Genomic DNA, 19,343 nt, shown 5'->3' with positions numbered 1-19,343 from the left:
ATCGTCAAATACGTCTTCGTCTATGCTATTTTGGCTACGCGTCGGTTGAACAGGCTCATCATGATCCTTGTAAGCGAGTTGCTGACACAGATCGTCAACTCGTTGCGCGAGATTCCCTAAAAGCATCTCAGTTCGAGAGTCCCCTTTTGCTTTTTTAGAACGATGTCGCCGTCGTCGGCGAGGCGAACGATGGCGCGAGGAGCTACTGGAGGTGCTCGAGCTGGATGACGAAGTCGACGAGCTGCTGCTAGACGACCTATTTCGTTTTCGGTTCCGATGACGCGACGTGGCACGCTTAGGTTTATGCGCAGATGATCGTGTTTCACTCGTCATATTGTTCGTTTGAACGTTTGAATCACTCATTCTATAACGAAAACGAAAGAAATTCCAAAGAAAAATTCGCTAACGAATTGTAAGTAATTTGGAGGTAGGAAGTAAAACACGAAAAATCTAAATTATTAACAAAATAATCTATACCGTTATTTTATGATTACGCAGGGACAAAATAAAATTAAAAATTTTAAGTAACCCACTGATGGTTTACAAAAAGAAAATTTCACTATATCGAACGGAAAAACCGTTATTATCACTATTTATAAAATGTTCAGTACTTACATGAGGAAGATGTGCACTGAAGCTTCTATTTTAATAATTTAATTGCAAAGTTGTAGCACTTGTGTCTAGACAACCTTTCGCGGCGGAAAACAAGACGCCAATGGCGAGCGATCGCCGCCGACCAAACTTGTCGGCTCGCCTGCCTGGTTACCGGAAGTGGTAGGTGTGCGAGAGAGATACAAGATATAAGATAGAAAGAAAGGGACATAAAAGCGGAAAACAGGAAGGGGCCTATCTCCAAACAAGTAAGCTTCAAATAACGGTCAAGGATTTAATGTATGTTTATGTCGCTCAACGAAAATTGAGGCGAAGTGCGAACATGCACTGACACCGATGTAATATTTGAATACAGAACACAAACAAAGTTAAAAAGCTAGCTAGCTTCTAGCTACCGCACTCTTCTTTGTTTGCAAGCAGGATAGAAAACATTTTTTTCAGTCCGAAATCCGAATACACAATAATATGTCGGCGTTGACAGCATTACAGATACAAAGGATGATGGGCACTTTTCTATGGAATCTGGGCGTAAAACCAACAGAAATGTAACTACTATTATTTGTTAGGACTTTTTTTTCTTCTGTGCTTCATCTGCAATCAGTCTCCCGACTATGAGCGGATGAGTTGTAGTGTCCTTTGCATGATAAGTGTCTTCTCCACTGAGAAGACTACTTCTTTATGTATTTCTACACTCTCCAGTGCAGACTCAGGATGTCATGCCTCTTGAGGCGTTTGCTATAGCTTTTTTGGAGCAGTTCCGAAGCCAGCTCATTGGGGTGCAGGGCCAGCCGTTCTTGGTAGCTTTCTGCAGTGGATCGTATTTCCTCCAACACTGTGTTCATCTGCAGGGCCTCGTGGATCTCGGTGTTTGTAACTAACCATGGGGCACATGATATGGTACGCAGAATTATATTCTGAAGCCTCTGTATCATGGAGAGGTTTGAGTTGCATGCACTACCCCACAGCTGTATTCCGTACATCCAGATGGGTTTCAGTATGGATTTGTAGATTAGCAACTTGTTGTCTGTGGAGAGTTTACTGTTGCGTCCGAGAAGCCAGAGCAGCGACTTGTATTTAATATTGAGTTCTTCTCTCTTTGCCTTAATATGGTATTTCCATGTCAATCTGCGATCGAGGTGCATACCGAGATATCTTACTCGGTCGGTGTGAGGCAGAGTATTATCCCCAAGATGAACCGGTGGACAATCCCCTCTTTTGAGGGTGAATGTTATGTGCATGGATTTAGCTGCACTTGCCTTTATTTGCCATTTGTTTAGCCAGGTGTTGATCTCATTCAGTCCCCTCTGTAAGTCCTGTGATGCAGCCGTTTGATCTTTATTGCAGGCGATTATCGCAGTATCATCTGCGTATGTAGCTATGGTAACCCCCTCCACATCCGGTAGATCCGCAGTGAATAGCGTATACAGTATCGGACGCGGTTCTGGTGAGGCGTTTCTTCTTGCGTGTGGTGGGGTTGTCGTTTTTTCTGTAGTACCAGGAGTAGGAGGTGCCGACGCTGAGGTTCGCGGAAGATTTATGGAGGTCATATTTTCCATATTTCATGGTGCAGAGCGTGACGGAGTGTAAAACACGTTTGAGAGACTGCAGCAGAGTGCAGTGATCGAGCGCATATCGTTCCGAGCGGGCGAGCGCGCCTGCGCCTGATGCACCTGCTTGCATTGACTCGGCGCGTTCGTGACTGCCGCCCGCTGGACCCGGTGCATGCGCACTACTTACATTTCAATGGCATATTTACTTTTCAGAGCGCGTAATGGCGCGTTAGATGGAGAGCCATGCATTTTTCTTGAGCTAATCGAGTGTGACGTAACAATTGATGTGTGGCCTACTTACATTGTTTGTCCTTGAGATGTACCGTAAGATTATGTGCGCAATGAATGGGTGCATGTTATATTGTTTCAGTTAACATTCATATTATTTTCATTAAAATATGTTTCACGAGTAAAAGTCGAGTTCATGTGAACTCAACATCCCTAATTGGGTAAACTAAAGAATTTCAGGAAGTTGACACTCGTGAGAAAGTTAGATGAGTGGGGGCTACGTTATAAATAAACGGTCGACATTACAGCTTGCGGTCGGTAGTCGATTGAATCGCAAATAGTGGCACATGATCATGACCGTTTTTTATCGATTTTGTGGTCGACGGATCATAAAAAAAAAGAAATCACGGAAAATAAGGTAAAACGCAGGACTATGTGTTTAAGTAAATTTGTTTTATGGCTCTATAAAATACACCTACCGCGCTTTCGCGTTCCTCACCACTTATTTTGTCTGAACCAGTGACGTCTACTCAGTCATTATCACGGGCTGTTGTGTCCTCCAAGTATGTACTATCTTTACTCATGTACTATGCTCATGCCATGTGATTCAAGTCGAGGATGGAACCCTGATCTTACACGTAGTCTCGTTACGTTTGAAGCAGATGCATTTGCGCATCCTTGCCACTTGACTTCTGAACAACCCGGTTCAGATGTCTTAAGCGCAAGGATAATGGGCTGAAATATCCTCCAAGCACTACTATGTCTATGGTAGGTGTACTCACGTTGAGGATGGAGCCCAGCTCCTGCACGTAGACCCGTTCTGTCTGCAGCAGTTCTGCCTGAACATGTCCACGCCGAGACCGCCGCGCCTCCGCGTCCTCGCCGCCTAAACTCTCTGAACCTCCTGACGTCATCACAGGCTGTACAATATGCGAAAGGCAGGTGTACTCACGTTGAGGATGGAGCCCAGCTCCTGCACGTAGACCCGTTCTGTCTGCAGCAGCTCGGGCAGAACATGTCCACGCCGGGACCGCCGCGCCTCCGCGTCCTCGCCGCCTGAACTCTCTGAACCTCCTGACGTCATCACAGGCTGTATTATATGCGAATGGCAGGTGTACTCACGTTGAGGATGGAGCCCAGCTCCTGCACGTAGACCCGTTCTGTCTGCAGCAGTTCTGCCTGAACATGTCCACGCCGAGACCGCCGCGCCTCCGCGTCCTCGCCGCCTAAACTCTCTGAACCTCCTGACGTCATCACAGGCTGTACAATATGCGAAAGGCAGGTGTACTCACGTTGAGGATGGAGCCCAGCTCCTGCACGTAGACTCTTTCTGTCTGCAGCAGCTCGGGCAGAACATGTCCACGCCGGGACCGCCGCGCCTCCGCGTCCTCGCCGCCTGAACTCTCTGAACCTCCTGACGTCATCACAGGCTGTACAATATGCGAAAGGCAGGTGTACTCACGTTGAGGATGGAGCCCAGCTCCTGCACGTAGACCCGTTCTGTCTGCAGCAGCTCGGCCAGAACATGTCCTCGCCGGGACCGCCGTGCTTCCGCATCTTCGCCGCCGGAGCTCTCTGAACCTCCTGACGTTTCCATCTGCGACAAGAGAAAGTTAAACGTAAACATCTAGCTTCGTTATTCCTGTCGTTAGTCGATCGATAAGATCTCTATCGGGAAGGATACATGAGTAGTTCGAGCGATAATTACACGCTAAAAAGCTAAAAGGAATAAATTAGCACCATAAGCTTTATTAAAATTGATAGTCCTTCCTCATACTGTTTTCTCTCTTGATAAAAATTAATATATTCTTAACGTCTCTACTTAATAAAATAATTAACTTTTAAAAAAAATAAAATCGACTTCAAATGCGTGAACACAAAAAAAAACTAAAAATTGAAAATATTGCGTATAAAAAAGTTCATCCCCAATTTTCCACCCTTGGGGGTGAAATATTTTCTTCAAATTCGCATGAAACCACCCTTTTGATAATACCTATTCAACAAAAAAATAATCGTTCAAATTGATTTATAATCGGCGGAGATATTGCGTATAAAAAAGTTCATCCCCAATTTTCCACCCTTGGGGGTTGTTTTTTCTATTATTAAATTTAAATGGGACCACCCTTGAGGTATTACCTATACGCAGAAAAAAGAATTGTTCAAATCGGTTCATAATTGGCGGAGTTATCGCGTAACAAACATAGAAAAAAAAAACATACGGGTCGAATTGAGAACCTCCTCCTTTTTTTGAAGTCGGTTGATTATACAAAGTTTACGATTATAGTCGATGAGTTCTAAGGATACGAGAACCCAATAACATATGGAAAAATATTGAAAATTCCACATAATAAAAGCTCAGTTAAAGCTCATAGTTTATTGGCAATAAAACTTTTATGCATTAAAAATTACAGCTTCAATAAGAAGATTTTTCTGAGCAGATTATGGGGCAGCCGTTACATGTAAAATGCATTATGGACAGGTGATACTGTGATGCATATTGATAAACCTATTTTCTTCCTGTGTTTAGAATAGCTACTAGTAGAACGTTACTTTATCCATGCCATATCTGACCTTTCCTTAAATGACTAGTAAAATCTTGTGGCTTTCGGAATACATTCACGTAAAATAATGCTAGCTTAAAAATATTATATCCGATATCATATTATAACACCAAGTATTAAAGCTAGTAGTAAAAGTTGCTGAGTACGAAACCTTTTATGAATGCGTGCGTAAATGCCAAAGCGTCGGTTTATTAAAGTTTATATCTTGCTTAGGTATTCCTCGGCCACACAACCATTAGGTGGATGTGGTAGTCTACAATTACCATTAGCCTTACTACCACAGCTGGTAATTTGAACGAAGTTTTCCGTTAAAATAGCTTCACATGTGAGGCAGGTGGCGGGACATCCAGTCAATTTTACATTAACGGAACTGTGTATGATTTATTACGCAATATCCTAACGATTTCTGGTTTATAATTTAATGTTTACGAAATTATTTTTGAAATTTTGTTGCAGTGTTGTGCTTGTGATGTTGTCAACTTTGACATGTTTTTTTTTATAGAATAGCACAGATTTATATTATTAGATTTAACATAGAGGTGAAGCCAAATAAGTTTTTCGCAGATAAATATTATATTGCTTTTGAAAACCCATTTCTACGTAAACCTGAAACAAGTATGTAAAGTAGCTGATGATCTATAAAAAGACCATGGAATTTTGCTAATATTAACGTACTTTTGCATACCTGCATGTTTTTATAAAAATATGGTCAACGTCTCTATGTTTAACTATGTATTTAACTAGTAATTTCGTAGCTACATCTACGCAGCTACGTTATCTACTCGTATTTAGTAAAAAAATGATTTATTTTTCATTATTATTTAAAAAAATATGAACGTAAAATGTGTAACTCATGTATGAAATGCCACGAATTCTCTACATTATGTTGTTTTTCCTCAGTAGTAAATAAGTCTATAATTATTATTTAAGACTCTACTTCAGTAATAACTTACAGGTCTATGCTGCTCCGAAAAATCCTTGATGATGTTGTATCCCGTTTTCAACATGATGTTTAGAGCATCCATTTCTAATGGAAATATTTGTCATTTGCACATTTCAACACCATTTAGTTATTTTGTAACACAACACATAAAACACAAGTCACAAATCGGAGCCATAAAATCACTTTATAAATGCCGTTTGTTTACCACAACACTGTTTAAAAAACGTCCTAGCGTTGGTTTAAAAATAGTCCAATTTTCTTGAGATTACCAAAGCTTTCCCGCGTAAAATTATTAAAATTAACTTCCAATTTCTTAGCTATCACCATCTGAATTTTAAAAAAAGAAGAGTTTTTTCTATGTCACATAAACTTTCTTAAGATTTTCGGTTCAAGAAAACCACGACACTCAAAAGAAGCTTGCAGCCCTGCGCACATGCTGCGTCTGTTCCGAACAAGGAACTGGCGGGATGCAGGGGGCGCGGGAATACGTTGGGCCGTAAAAAGTGGTTGCCTCCACTTTTGTGCGGTGGCACTGCCGCGGCAGATGCTCTACTATAAATTAAGTGCTATTTTATTGTTTTATATTTAAAGATACACAATTTCTCTTGAGTGTTTGTTTTAAATTCAGTTAGTGGCATTTAGAAAAAATATTCTGATATTCGCTAATGTAATTAATTATCAGTTGTTGAATCAATTAATACAATTTAGACAAGAATTGACTGAAGATTTAATCTAGCGATAATTTCTGATAGCGCCATTGATGAAAAAAACGTTTCAAAAATAATACGTGATAGGAATATTCCATGATCGTTGGACTCTACGTAAAAATAGCTGTCCTCTATCTAACTGAAGGCTGTCTGGAACTGGAAATATATCTTTAACCGATCACGACATTTTGGTGATGCTCGAAATAGTTTATCGAATAGTAAACGTTTACTTTTCCCATTGCATAGTATAGTCGCTTTAAAATTTTATTTGAACTGTGTGTGATGTTTGTATGTTTCATACGGAATGATTTATAATTTTTCACATCGTTTATTATTTTAAGTAATGTTTACATTTTTTATCGTTTTTCAATTCGATTGCATTGGCGTCTTTTTATGACTTTTATCTACGAGATAACTTTTATCTTTGTATGGGCATTAAGTACATATCTGTCCTGGATACTGGCGATCCTATACCAGTTCGATTTTCAATTCAGATCGCAGTATACCTTCAAGTAGGTCGCTGTGATCGTTCATATTGTCGTGCAACGTTGTCACCCGTCAATCCTTATAGGGATAAGTTATTTTATTGTCCGTCATTGCCTAGATTCGACGACCTAAATCGCATTGCAAAAAGTAGTTTTCAAGTAGAGCATCCTCCCCGACTGACCGTAATAAAGGGCGAGTTACAGGCATCAACTACGATGGTGTACACGTTCAAAACTACAAAATGCCTTAGTGTGCGTCTTTTTCGCACGATGTGGAGCATCACCTGCCAGCCCTACCTTTCGTCTTGCATCTCGCCTATTGATCATACCGTCCGAGGTTCATTGTTTTTTTACCTCAATTCTTAAGAACATCTGTGGCATTGTTTTGTTTCGAGCGGACATGAGTCCACGCACGTGCTACGAATGCATGGTGGGAATAAGAATTTTACTCGAAATGTGTTTATTTAAGAATACAATACGCTTTACATTATGTATGTTTTTCGGTTCTCACAATACAAAGGGACTGGAAAGAAAACTTTTGGGGTTTTAAATGGAAGAGTTTTGTGGTTTTTGTCACATAATCAGTATGTAAATACATACATACGTTTTAAGTCAAATGAAGTACCTAAGAACATGCCGCTATTTAAGCAGTATCAGAAGCTTTTGTAGGTAGTAGATATCCCTTAAAAATTGTCAATGGATACGAAGTTAATCTCGAACCAGTAAAGTATTATAAATTATAATTAAACCAATGAAATAATATAGAAAGTCGATGTCACCATTAAACTTAATTCTCCTGCGAATGTCCGCTGCAAACCCGCTTTACTGCGAGTCAATGATACAACAATCCGTCCGACATGTTTTATTATGAGAACTAATCCTTATTATTTCTTAGATCGAGCTTCGTGTTCTACATTTGTTAATAGATTTTATCAAAGTACATAAATAAGTCTCTTATCGTAATAGGTCATCATTAATAGGTACTATTAATAGGTTTGTGTAGGTAGAGCTTTTAAAGTCGCTCTACAATAGTATCATTAATGAAATTTTTTAGAACTACCCTTTGAGTTTATGTACTATTTATGTACCTAGTTGCATAGTGGGTTATAATTCTACACGAATATGTCAACAAGTTATAGAAATTATACCAGAAAAGTTTACTTTGACGACACTTTTATTTCGTTCGTTTGAACACATGTTTCGTGTGGTTCAAAGCCGGATATGGAATGTAAGGGACCGACATGACACTTGATATATTTAATAAGTCAATAAATCAGCGGGGCATATGGCGTTTATGATCGCGACCCCGTCTGCGCGTGCACTTGAACTGATTGACCATTTAGCAGGCGGTGCGCGAGCGCTGTGATTCATCCATACAGGCGACAGCACATTAGATTGTACATTTTTGTTGTAAAATCGCACCTATTACAACCCAATAAGATGCCACGATGTTTGGCTTGATAAGATGTCGTCTGTACTATACAATCCCTGATACGCGAATGTAGAGCTTATGGTATGAAGAATTAATGTGTGTCGAGATTTAAAACTACATTGAATCAGTCTCTTAGCGTCTAAATTAGACCCTTTTTAAAATCAAATTAAACTGCAATCACTGAGCTGAATGTATTTACGGCCAGTAAAATTATAGTAATTCAAGTAAGCAGCATTACTTATGGTAGAGTATGGTAATACCAGTAATTTTAAAATGTTTGCTTCTTTTATTTATTCTGTTCCATTATTACAAGCCTGTCACCAATGGGTTTCCACATAAAAGTACAAAATCCCTCCGGCAAAGCCAAATATAAACTTGATACATGCAAAAAGGGATACGAAAGTTAAACGAAAGGATATAGGAGTAGCTCAAGTCAATAAACTTCCAATTCCCTTGGGTGGAAATCTCATTTATCAGTCTTTACTTTCGTAGCTTGTTTTATTTTGTATTTGCCAAAAGGTATCTGTTATTGGCCGTTAATATTATCCTATAGGCTTTGATATAAAGAGGCATCCGTTATTACAGCTCTTTAGAGGTGCGCTTCAGACCTAATTTCAATATCCACAATAAACTCACGATTCGCGATTTCCATTCAATTTATCTGTCCTATTGCAAACGATCAATGGAACGATTCACGAAAACTGGTTTCATTGAAAAAGTACCCTTTGAAATCGCTCATGACACGAATCATCTTTGTGCTCGGAGGCCGCGAGAGCAAATTGCAGTAAGTACTTATTTGAATATGAAAAAGACTGACTCCTTTATGGTCAGTATGTACGGTTTGGACGCATGATCAAAGAGCAGAGTAACACAGACGGTTAAAAAGCTAACCCTTATTTTATAAGCACATGAATGCCTTGATTTAACTGAAACTCTACAATACTCTACATACAATATAAGATTAACAAAAATACCAATACTAATCCTTTCGCCTACATACTTAATTCGTTTATTTCATCAAAATCAAAATAATTATCAAAATATTACGACACAAACGTTACGATAAAAACTTTCTGCGAAAAGCCGAAAAAAGCTTCTCAATAATAAATGTTGGATGAATTATTTCACAAAACTTATGATGAGTGTATAACAGCAACAATTTCAATTTAGATTTGTGATCTAACTGTGCATTGTATTGTCGCCATCAGTTAAGCGAACAAAGCGTTGCCAAAACCTATTGTTTCAGAGTCAATTTCGCCACAAATTATGTTCTAAATATTTGTCCTTGCGACAGTTAATTTGTTTGTACAGGATCATAAATAAATACTTCAGTGNCCGTTGCTCCCAGAAGAAGACGTTACGGTTGAAGGACGAGCCTTTAACGCGCGGGGGCATGTTCGCGATCGCGAGTGATATAAAACCTATTTGGATATTGTGACAGTGAAAAATCATACGGCATTCTTTTGTTTTACTCTCTGTCGGTTGGATTCGATCAGTACACACGTCTGTTGAAATTATTTCGCATTTTTACTTTAAAATATACCTGATTCCCTTCATTCAGAGAAAAGGTTTCTTTGCAAAGTACCTATTTATAAACGTTATCAAGAATGGTATTTCATTCTGAATTGTCAATAAAAGTACGAAATTGGTTGTCCCTTTTAACTATTTGTTTACTTTTATGTTGTTCTTCTGCTGTAAAATATCTTTATTGCCATCTGACTCATTTAGTTTGAGAAGAAGCGAGACAATAGAAAATTTCTAGATATTTTCGGCGAAAGTAGAGTCGTTTGCGGGAAGGATGATGTCACTAAAACAAGTTACAAGTTGTAAATCACGATAATGTTAACATTTTGACTGTAAACTTTAAATATCAAGTCATCGTTAAATTAACTTTTAACTTCATGCGAATGTGTAATCCGATAAAGCTCTGCAATTGCAAATAAATAAAATAATATCTGTGTGGACAAGCAGGGAAAGTATTTCTTTAGAAATTACTTGTAATTAACTTTATATTCCATTGACGTATCGTAGATCATCGATCAATCATATCCGTACGTGCGCAGAAAATTCGTTTCTCTTGATTCGATCTGCCACTGACTTCATAGCTCACAATTCCTTGTAATGGCATTGCTAGGAATTCCCATACGAGCTACAAAAGATTGACACTTCGGCTGCTTCGGCTATTCGTCTGGGGATCAGGAGTACAGTTGCGTAACTGAGTTTCGAAGTGTGCCAGCCGTTAACCGTTCTGTTATGTGGGACTTATGAGATAGGCTTTGGGGCATGTATTAGCTATTATGTAATAGCGTAAACAAAGCTACTAGGCTTAACCTTCAGGTAAATCAGCTATTCTTGTATAACATGGTAGAGCGATAAATTTTAAGTCAAGTTAAAAGAAATATGTCGTAGTTTTTAAATTCCCGAATGCGAAGGATTGGAATTAACAGCCTTGATGAAGTGAGCTTGTGGATATTATATACTTTTTGATAGCTAAGACTTAATCTTTATGTATTTTAATTTATGCATAATTACCAAGCTTGACCTACTTTACAATGTTGCTCAGACGCTTCCGAAGTTAGAACACAGCAAGTATTAGATAATAAAGTAAACAAATCTATGTCATTAGACATTATTCAGACAGCTAAATGTTTATTGTTTTTTAATATCAGTTACTAAATTAAACAAAACATAGAGATGAATGAATGAGAGAATGTACGAAAGTGTATCAAGCAGTTAAGTTTGACCTGATATTTTTCTGGTTTTGTGACCAATTTTTTCGGCATACATTACAAAACTGTACCACGCTTTGGAAAGGAGTTTTTGATCTGATTACACATAATCATTGTTAATTAAAACACGTCGAACTCGAATGTAGAGTCAACAATATTGGCATTTACATTTTAATAGCTGTTTACATATAAAAATGATATGTTCAAATAAAGTAGTTGCTTCAGTAAGTGTGCCTCCCGCTACCCGTTACAGCTAACTGTTTCACGGTTAGTTTATGTGTTTGCAGTTCAGCTTGTCGGAGAATCTAACACCCTCTAACAAAGAAAGTATAAAGTTGTTATGTAGGTATGATTTGATAATTATTTGAAGTGACATTGGTAGAGAATTAATAAGACTACTTTCTGAAAGATTGAAAATGAAAATGTAATATTTTGGCAAGTTTCTATGAAGCTATACGTTTGATTCTTAAGACAAACAAATTGAAAAATATATGTATTTTGAGCCTATTTATATTCCTAATCTTTGTTTGATTGATGGAACAGAGAAATAGACCTATTTCCATACTCTCACGCCATTTAACTAAGATAGTTAGCGGGTGTCTAACGAAAGATGGAAATAACGATGCTTCGGAACCAACTAAATAATGACTTGTCAGTCGTTTAGTTGTGACAGTGCTGTTTACAGTCTGTCACAGACTACTTAATATAATTCTATTATGTATCGTAATAAAGTACGGTACTTATACGGTACTGATAGATTCTTAATTGTATAGAATCATAGAATCAGGTAACGATTTGGAGAGAGATTATACATCATTATAATTGCTTAGCTCTAGTCTGTTATGTTGTCATGCCTAATTGTAGGGATATCAGTAACAGAAGAGATAGGTAGGGATGAATAGGCATAGGAGAAGAGCATATTAAGCTACTTTTAATCTAAAAAATAGATCTTAAAGGTCAAGAAAATGCAAGCAAGCTACGAAAGTTTTCAAAGAAATTTTGATTGCGTAAAGCATGGTAAAGTTTTTCCAAGACAGACTAAACTTTAAACGAAGCCGCGGGTAGAAGCTAGTCACAACTACATAGTAATACCCACAGCTGGCAGCATTCTAGATTCCTAAGCGTATCTCGCTGTGTCCCCGATTCCGAAACACATACCGTAGGCGGTAGAGGTACTCGCTTTGGCAATGTCCTGTCTGTGATAAATTGTGTTTAGGTGTTCACGAAATCATAATAATACTGAATTAGAGATGAAACGGATATCCGGTAACTATCCGGTAGGCCGGATATCCGGCCTAAATTTACTATCCGGCCGGATACCGGATAGTAACTCACTATCCGGCCGGATACCGGATATTAAAAAACTACGACAATTTCCTATTAATAAAATGAAATACATTAATCTTTAAGGTAAACATCAATAAAATGGCTTATTATAATGACGGCTTTTATTTAAAGTTCAAAAAGTTACAAAAAGCCATATTAAGGCCTTTAAAAAAACTAATTTCTTTTTCTGGGCTATTCACTCTAATGACGAATACATAAATAGTAAATATCTGTTAAGTCGAAATATTGCCAAATAAAACNCCTTCTGGCCAATCACAGCACTTTTAAGCCGGTTGCACATGTTGTCGTAGACTCTCAGTCGCTTTGTTTTTACACAGTTGAATGTGTGTGTGGGAGCTGTGGTGGGGGAAATGTGTGGACATGGTTCTCGTTGTAGTTACGCGCGACTTCATATCTATTCTCTTTCTATGATCTGAGATTCCTACCTACCTAACCTGTGTTTCATTGATGGAATAGGGAAATTACATAAACTGTTTTAAATAGAAATAGACCTACATATTTCCATACTCTCACGCCATCTAACTAATATCGTTAGTGAAAGATGGAAATAACGATGCTTCGGGACTAAATAATGACTTGTCAGTGTTGTTTACAGTCTGTCACAGACTACTTAATATACCTATTATAGTAATAAAGTACGGTACTTATGTGGTACTGATAGATTCTTAATTGTATAGAATCTTAGATTATCGAGTAACGATTTGCGAAGAGACTATCCATGATTAAGTAACTATTGTCTATAAGTTGTCATACCTTGAAATCGCTATAGGGGCCGATAAAGGGGCTCTTGAAGAAAAACATACGCTACTTTTTATTGGTAAAATAGATCAAAAAGGTCACATAAAAGGGGATGAAAGTTAACAAAAGAAAAAGAATTGATTGCGAAAAGCGTGATAATTTTTTTCTAAGACAGACTAAATTTTAAGCGAAGCCGCGGGTAGAAGCTAGTCACAGCTACATAGTAGTAATACCCACAGCTAGCAGCATTCTAGATTCCTAAGCGTATCACAGTTTGTCCCCGATTCCGAAACACATACCGTAGGCGGTAGAGGTACTTGCTTTGGCAATGTCCTGTCTGTGATAAATTGTGTTTAGGTGTTCACGAAATCATAATAATACTGACTTCTAAGTTGGGTAAATGCTACGAACTTCATGGACCCAGTGGGAAAAGAAGAACAATAGAGTCGTGGACTTTTGGGAATAAAATGGGCTAAATTCTACGATTTCCTAATGCAACAAAAATATAGGTTAAATATTTTGTTTCTTACCAAGAATATCGGTGAGATAAATCGGCGTCTGCAGCCTAATTAAGTTGTGATTGCACAAAATTTAATATTAAAATTCTACGATACGAGTAAAACTTGTTTATAAATGTCTCTAATTGTACCTGTTCTCGTAATGATAGTTGTGTGTTGACATTGTTCCGATAGTTATTAAAATAACAACTTGTACCTATTTGTATAAACATTGATATGACATAACATAATCTGTGTGAAAGAAGGTCAACCGCATACATCACAGAGGATAAAATTAATGATAGGGCCATTTAAAACCCCTAGTAATTAAACACTTATCTTCTCAATGATCATACGGAAACAAAACTAATCTTTGCGTTTTATGTAATCTTAATCGACCTACAATATAAATCAAACATATTTCAAAACATAATATAATATATGTATTTATTTCGCATGCTTAGTTATGTAATGGGCTTCCTATTAACCCAAGCATTTTATCTATGTGCAGGCAACAGCATACAAATCTAAAAACTTATGTAGTTTGTCATAAGAGCGATTTTGCAACAAAAATGTAGTTTTATGTACTGTCGACTGTACATAAATGTGTACACCTAAATACGATAATTATGTTTGATGTGCGACTTAAACGATCGCGATATTAAAGCTAGAAAAGTCCGACGGTTTTCAAATGACGCCTTACGTGACATGAGAGAACATTTTCTCTAGACAATGGCTGAGCGGCGCTTGCGCACATCTCCATACAATACCGCAATGAAATTACATTCGATCATCACGCATGATTATAATGTAACACTCGTATTAGCATCGAGTATGTCTACAAAATTATAAGAATCATTTTTCTGATGCTCTACCTAGCTATCTTTTCCCATAAGTAAGGAAATCCCAATGAATCATTGATAAAACCATTTACGAGGAAATTATTTTGGTTCGTTAGTTTATTTCATTGACCGATGAGTATTTTATTCCAAAGTAATCGAAAGGATCCCCAATAATTCGGTCAGTTGGCTTCCAAAACCGCTGATTCATCACATCTCTCTTTTTATACAAATGCCTTTGAGATAACTTCTACACAAATTGATTGGAGATGTCAACAGCCATATTGGGCAAGGTCATTTTCGCATATAAAAATACATCAAGGTTAAACTACTGTTATTATTTCAAAGATACATGTTAGTCACACGTTATCACAACACAAACAAGCTACGAACTCACACTTTTTAATTTCCATGACAGTTCTTCCACCACTTGGGCCCATCCTACGAGGTAGCTCTTCACCCTGGGCCTCAACCTCGGCGTGGTCGGAGCCGACCTCGTCACCACTTCAGTGTCTATTTTGCGATACATTATGCTTTTCACTTCACTGCCACTTGACAAATGTTCAGGAGTGTCCACTGACGTCATGGTGGCCTCACAGGTCCCCGTCCGAGGGACACAGGCGACGCACATCAACCAGTCCCCGGCCATTTTTAAGTATTGATTTGTGGCGTCCCATTTTACGACTGATTTACAGTCTGTCGTTAAGATTTCATAATACTAGACAAATTGGGTTAACATCGGGTGATAGTGGTAATCGTTGTCACACATACAAATGCAGTCTAACGAGGTCGAAGTGCACTCTTCCGGCAACATTTGGCGATAACAGCTCTAATTAAACGCCAGTTCATTAGATGTATATTTGCTAATGGGATTACGTCAACGCGTTAACACAGCGTTGCGAATGTGAAGTGTGCTTGATAATTTTGCCACTGCCTATAAATGTCAGGTAAACATTAAGCTATGATTTATTTGATTTCACCTCTATTAACGAGAGCCTGAAAAAAAGCAGGTACCTATAGATACAAACAAGTATTTTCCCAGACAGCCAATTTTGATGAAATTGCTACACCTAAAAACTACAGAGTTACTTCCATGAAGGAAGTGTTGCGTGAAAACAAAAATATGATGTTGTGGGTACAAAAATAACTAATTGCTTTGACCCGAATGATGCTGTGTCGGTCGTACCGTTCTGCGACGAAATCCACGTCTGTTGCGATCACGGAGCAATCAAAATAACCGGTCCCACGGACTCGAGGAAGTGGGCCGCCGTAGAAACTCAAGACAGAATCCGTAACACGATTGGAAGCATCGGAACGACCTTCGAATTTGAATAAACAGCCAATCAGGATGCATCGATTCTCCTCACACCCCTTCATCATGAATGAAATGAGAGAGGCGAGAAAACAGACACTTTCAACTGCATTTTACAGTTTCGACGAAAGAAATCGCAACCTTCATTGCAAATGTACGATTTGATACCCTCTATATACCTCATGATGTGATAGGTCAAAGCATAGTTTGAGTCGAAGACAATGCATCATAGAATTGACGCTAAGAGTACCGTTACGAGAGGAGTTATTAATTTCAAACCCGGTCATACATGTAATCAATCATCGGATTTGCGTCCACCAAAATTACTAATTTCATCTTATGGTTTTCCAATAAATAGACATTTAATAGATACCTAATGATGGGCCCGAAATAACCTAAATAAAACGAAAACTGTAAGTTTTGTTATCAATATTGTGATAATTGTATGTAACTAAATTACAGATAAATGACCGCTGACGAATAAGTTTATCAATTAACAGTAAAATAATGCGTGCGAATATAAATTTAAATAAAATCGCGAGTGTAGGCTTGCACAAACGCATGTGTGGGATGATAGACACGCATTTCAACCTTGAACTTATATGAGTACCTACCTATTTAGCTCGCAGCATTTTGAATACGAGTTCTTATATGTTTCCCTATGATCTCGGAGCCACCAGTTTTGGAAGATCAATTTTCTATATAGACTTTGTAAACAACAGGCCCTACAAAATTTTACTTGCTATCAGAAAGTCTTTCTCCCGGTGATTTTTTTCTATATAATTTGGAAAAGCGTGCAGAAACTGGAAAGTCTATACGAGTATAAGCAGTGATATAAGATTTTGTTAGTGAAGCAAATGTTTACATGAAAATATCAAACTTAATAGCATTTGCTGTCAATAGCAGATGAAGATGAAGAATTGACATACACCTCTTGTGACCTGCGTCAAACATATTGTGTGAATGTGAATGTGAGCGAATAAATAAACTTAAAAATATTGAGGATAAGTACACACCTAATTTCCCTAACACTCCGAGTCAGTAGATAGGACCATGTTTACTTTTGTTTAATGCGTTTCCATCCCATGTCAGGCGCAAACATTAGGGAATTTTGGGATACAGCCGAAAGTGCTTATCTTGAAAAGGGTTGTTTAATACACACGCATGAGCAAACAAAAATATACCGCCCCGTAGGGCCTTGGCATAACTTAACGGTTTTAGGATACAACGTGAGAGTTGAACCAATGAATGAATATTGAATCAATCGAATTTAAATGACTAATACTTGTCATTGCCAGTACAATACGTATTGTTCCAGATGAGTAAGCAATAATCATAAATAACTTCCGATGAACATTGTGCCTTCCTCGCTTTGTTTATAATACCTAGCTGACATGTTACAAATAGATGCCGCGGCAAGAGTTATGTCACCTTTGATCATGCAAAGATACTCGTAAGTAGGCCTGACCTACGAACTGTGTCGTTGGAGGCATCTTCAGAACACTTTCTCTTAATTTACGTTTACGGAAGGTGTTCTAAGACAGCAATTAGCAATTAGAATACAGATAATTGCCGTTACGTACATGCTCTGCGGGAATCGGTACCTGATAATTACATCCTATTAATTAGTACCATTTAATTATAAAAAGACTATTAGCACTATTAAGTAACTATAAAAGTAATTACCTACCAACAGGTCTATAAAGAAACGATGATAAGTACCAAAGTTATAAATAAAATTATGAGCAAGATGTAAATTGCATTAAAGATGTGCATAAAGGTGAAATGAGAGGTCATCTTAAGTCGTATTCAAAAGCTTTGTGAACTCAAAACTCGTTTCACCTGTCTGCCAGGTCTGAGTTGCTACTAGAGAGTGCCCGGTCGATTTCCTATTCCTACCATCTGTCACATCCTGATTGAAGAAAGTACTAAATGTCCGGGACGGTAACTTTTTAAAAACCAGTAGTGCAAGCTGTTATTAATTATAACTTAAAAGATTAAATTAAAAAAATTAAGTCTAGTATATTAAGAAGAAAACTATTGCCGGAAGGATAATGATAACAACATAGCTTTGCTCCGTTTGAATTTTCTAAGTTTTCACCAAATGAATTTTAATCAGGTAAACAAACAATTTATCCAGTACACGTACATGAAACCGGAGCAAAAATATATGCTGGCGTAGCTAATAAGATCGATCAGTATGTACGACCACGTTTGGAGTGCAGGAATATTGTCACTGACGCGAGAGGAATTCCTTTTAAAAGTTCACTTATCCGACAAAGCCGGTTCTTAAAACGGAGTGATTAAAACGAATGTTTGTTGGTTTAATTCCGCGTCGCTAAGTACAGAACTGTTGCAGAATTTCCGGAGAACGTTACACCTAAATATTCCATGGTGACTTTCACTGCTTGTGACATAAAGGCATGTGACATAGACATGCACAAAGGCAAGGTTTCTACTTTAGCACGAACAGGAGACGAGCATTACCACGATTGTTTGCAGCCACACAATGTCCATTAAGGATGACATTGTTTAACACAGTGGCTCATTAAGTAGCCACAACGTACTCAGTACAAAGGATACATGCATGTACCCATCAAAGAACATGAAACATTGCAATAAGCTGTTGCATATTTCGCTACCTGGTGTCGAGGTCTCTACTAAAAATATGAGTTAGAAGCCAAATGACAAAGAAACCTCAAAGTTGAAAACAATATCAAAGTAAAATCTTTGGTCGCAACTTAACAAACTATTTAATTAAGCAATGTTAATGAAACCAAACTAATAATCAGCAGAATGTTCCATTTCAAGTCAGATTGTACCGCAAAAGGCTTGAAATATGCTGATAGGAAATTTATTGTAAGACCCAAAGGAGATAAAGCTCAGTATTACGGCCTCGATAATCTCGATTGCAGCTCGGAATGCTATAAGCAATATTGCTTTGGCTTGTGGAACCAATCCGCCCTCTTCCTAGTCCTATTTGGAGTTCGATTTATCTGGCTTCTTTCAATTACGCGGCTGATTCCAACTTGTCAAATCTATCAGAACGCGGTATAGGGAGTTAGTAGAAATTTTCTTCAATTTTGACATATCATACGGTTGTCCCATTTTTAAAAAGACCACAATAGTGGGCATAAGTTTTGCGAGTATATTGATAGATTGGTAGATTCTAGGTAAATATTTACAATTCTCAATCTCATATAAACCCAAAGTACTATGTTAAGAGCCTTTTCATCTAGATTCTAGACCACTGCTGTGTAAGTCAATCTCTGTCGCCTGTTATGGGGTCGTCTATTTTCAATACTTCACACCATCTTTTCATTGGTCTGCCTACTTCTTAATCAGCATGGCGATTTCATATAC

General features: G+C 37.9%; 1 protein-coding gene across 1 annotated transcript in view; it reads right to left on the bottom strand.

Moving 5' to 3' along the window:
- Positions 1–1,298: 1,298 nt before the first annotated feature.
- Positions 1,299–19,343, bottom strand: part of LOC114356998 (guanine nucleotide exchange factor DBS) — a 90,041-nt gene continuing 71,996 nt past the window's right edge. The window contains exons 13-17 of the mRNA XM_028310412.1: positions 3,853–3,987; positions 3,683–3,820; positions 3,343–3,480; positions 3,173–3,310; positions 1,299–1,925 (exon numbers count right to left, since the gene is read on the bottom strand). Of these exons, the coding sequence (XP_028166213.1) occupies positions 1,299–1,925; positions 3,173–3,310; positions 3,343–3,480; positions 3,683–3,820; positions 3,853–3,987 (1,176 nt within the window). The remainder of the gene's footprint in view (positions 1,926–3,172; positions 3,311–3,342; positions 3,481–3,682; positions 3,821–3,852; positions 3,988–19,343) is intronic.

This window comes from Ostrinia furnacalis, unplaced genomic scaffold (genome assembly GCF_004193835.3).
Source record: "Ostrinia furnacalis isolate ACB-3 unplaced genomic scaffold, ASM419383v2 OfSCF3015, whole genome shotgun sequence".
NCBI classification, from domain to species: Eukaryota; Metazoa; Arthropoda; class Insecta; order Lepidoptera; family Crambidae; genus Ostrinia; species Ostrinia furnacalis.
This window is presented reverse-complemented; position numbering and strand designations above follow the sequence as displayed.